Here is a 3,407-nt window from a genome sequence, read left to right on the forward strand (position 1 = left end):
TAATAGACTTGAAATTTGATTTAATGAACTAGTAAACTTGAGTTTTATATATAACAAGTGATATAATCAATGGTTAAAAAAAAAAACTTCACATAAAAAGTCTTAACACTTTGATACTTGAAAGTCTTGGGATTTTTAGAGGTTTAAAAGTATAAAAATATATAAACAACTTGTATTTAAAAGAACTCATTAAAAAGATGAACATAAAGTTTATTAAAACTTTTATAAACAAAATACATGTATGAAGGCTCATGAAGTGTGAAGTGAAATTGTAGAATCTATTCACTTGAAAAATTAAGTTTGATGAACTTGGTAAATTGATGATGATTTGGAAATTGAATAAAAAAAATGATTCTTAAACACGTTTTGAATACGTGGGAAAAACGCCATAGTTTGGGGAAATTATGGCGAAATTTTTTAAAATCTTAATCGCGATTAAAATGGGATTAACGGGGTGATTAGCATGGTAAATCGCGATTAGTGACATTAATCATTATTAACAACCTAAATAGTGATTAGACAAACCCTAATGACAAGGGGTAAGTCTTAACCATCCAAGAGTTGTTTAAACACTAAAAGTTGCTTTTATTAAATAAAGTGGTTAAAATTATAAGTATAACAAATCAATGTAATTTTTGGGAAGATTATAGGTATATGCTTCAAATACTTTATTTGAAGTATGAAGTGTGTATATTATGTGTATGTATTAGCTGTAGGAATACGTACCAAAAATGAAAAATACAACGCTTATAAAAAAAATATACACTTTCGCCACGACAAAAACATTACAAACATTCACAAGTCTGATGTTAGTCGCGAACCGTCACGCCTACTTAAAATGCACAATTGTAATACCATAACTCAAGGCGCGAACGTCAGACGATTCTTTATGCTTCTACAACGAGACGGACAACTTCGACACGAAAACTATATATATTACCTGAACGTCACTACAAGCCTAAAAATGAACCGTTCTAGACACTTCATATGTATTAATGACAACGAAAACCAGAAAGTTCGATAACGAGAATAACACCAAGTGTAATTATGAAAAGTAGGCTTTTAATTAATAGTGGGCTTAAGATAACATAAATTTTGGGCTAGGTCCAAATTCTTAAAAATGTGGGCAATGACCCATTTCCATAAACCCTTATAAAAGCCCATTTGTAATAAATAATATGGGCTAGGCCTAAATACATTATTAATATGGGTTAAGCCCAACGACACTAAAATGTGGGCTAGGCCCAATGAAAAATACATGTATAATACGGTATACCTACACGTATAAATACGGTATACCCACGCATATAATACAGTATACCTACACGTATTATACGGTATACCTACGCGTATAAGTACGGTATACCTACCCGTATAAATACGGTATACGTACACGTTTAAAGCACACAAATACAAGTATACATATGGTATGTGTATATGTATAAAAGACTCTAGTATATGATGATATACTCACATACACTTATTGAAGTGTACTCTCTCACTAATGTTGTACACATACGACAACGTATTTCGACGATAAAAATAAATATTTTCAACACTTTTGTCGAATAAAGATATACACTTATATTTGTGTAACAAATATTAAGTCTCGAATCAAAGTACTCCAGGAACAAATGCCAACGTATTATAAAACTACACAAGTGTTCCAAAAACGAAATGAAAATAACAAACGTTCAAGATGAACAACGAGTACAAGGTCTAGGAAAGACCGACGTGTCTAATGAGTAGAACCCTTGTAGGTTGACTTGCGTTTACGGAACACGTTGCTAGAATACCTCTCTCTCAGGAACGCAAAACAGTGAGTTCATGTCCCCCTTTTCTCTTAACTGTTTTCGGATTTATAACTCTCGGGGGTGAAATACATGTTACATATGTTTCAATGGTATGATTTGGTTATGAAATGAACTATTAGATCATGTGAGCATAGGCTGAAACTGAAATGCCAATAACTCTCATAAGAAACATGGACAAAGGTTAGATCTAACGGGTACGGCCGAGCCCCACTCATGGTCCATTTGTGACTACTTAGAGTGCTTTTGTGTCCCAGTCGAGGTGATTCGACAATGGTCAAGGGGATTTGACACAGTCAAGGTGATTTGACACAGTCAAGGTGATTTGACACAGTCGAGGGGATTCGACACAGTCGAGGGGATTCGACACTTATAACAGCCCACTCGGGTTGGGTACTCCCTATGTCTTCACATATATTAATGTCCTTGCAAAACATTAATGATCTGTTCATAGACGCTATACATACCTGTTTGTTATGAAAGATCTCTCACATGTTTAAAGGTTTAATTGGAGCTCACTCAAAACACATGAACTCGCTCAACTTTTGTTGATTTTTTCATTCTTACGTGTATTTCAGAAAACTAATGGGATCTTGGTGCTGGTGTTTACTATGAAGCTTTTAGATTACAAGTCATCGATGTCATCCTTTTTGGAGGGTTTAGTCCATATATCTCATCTTCAATGAGATAGAGGATGCAAAGCCTTATGTTTTAATCTTATGTCAACTAGTCCTTTTGTAAACTTAAAACTTATGTTGGTTTGTATCCTAAACAACTTATGATGTGTAATATTTTATTATGTCAATGGATGAACATCGGATGTTTTTAATCATGTAGATGTTTACTTATATCGTATGCAATGAAAACTAATCAAGTTCACACCACGCGCTTCCGTTAATGAACGGGTGTGACACGCAACCTCAAACCAATGAAGAAGTCGCAGCCCTCATCGCTCAACAAATGGCTGCAGTGCTTCCAGGTGTAGTTACCCAGATTCATCAGATATACAACAACAATGCCCAGTGTAATTTCAAGACCTTTAATTCAGCCAAACCGCTAAAATTTTCTGGGTCTGAAGGAGCAACCGCACTTTTACAATGGTTCGGAAGTATAGAAAGCACATTCCGCCATGTTCAGTGTCCCAATGAGCGAAAAGTAGACTTCGCTTCGAGTGTCTTTCAAAGGAGAGCACTCACTTGGTGGAATGGTATTATGAGGGACCGAGGTGCCGAGGTAGCAATGAAACTGACATGGGAAGAATTTAAAGATCTTATGAAGAAGGAATTCTGCACACAAAGTGAAATAAGGGCACTGGAAAATGAGTTCTATCATTTGAAACAGGATAGTGGGGAAAATCGTGCCTACACTGACCTATTTGAATAGTTAAGCCTACTCTGCCCCACTATGGTAACACCTTTGGACCGGGCCATTGAGAAATACATCGATGGTTTACCTGACCCTGTCCAAGACATCGTCACTGGCAGCCAACCTGCAACGTTCAGGGAGGCTAAGGAATTAGCTGCTATCTTGACTGATTCGCAGGTTAGAAAAGGTAAGTTATTTCGACAAGGAGACAAGAGACAAGACACCGAATCA

General features: G+C 35.9%; 1 protein-coding gene across 1 annotated transcript; it reads left to right on the plus strand.

Moving 5' to 3' along the window:
• The first annotated feature begins 2,708 nt into the window (after positions 1 to 2,708).
• Positions 2,709 to 3,194, plus strand: LOC110943311. Its single transcript, XM_022185061.1, has one exon. It carries the CDS (start codon positions 2,709 to 2,711, stop codon positions 3,192 to 3,194), a length of 486 nt encoding a protein of 161 aa, XP_022040753.1.
• Positions 3,195 to 3,407: the final 213 nt, after the last annotated feature.

Source organism: Helianthus annuus, chromosome 5 (assembly GCF_002127325.2).
Source record: "Helianthus annuus cultivar XRQ/B chromosome 5, HanXRQr2.0-SUNRISE, whole genome shotgun sequence".
Taxonomy (NCBI): domain Eukaryota; kingdom Viridiplantae; phylum Streptophyta; class Magnoliopsida; order Asterales; family Asteraceae; genus Helianthus; species Helianthus annuus.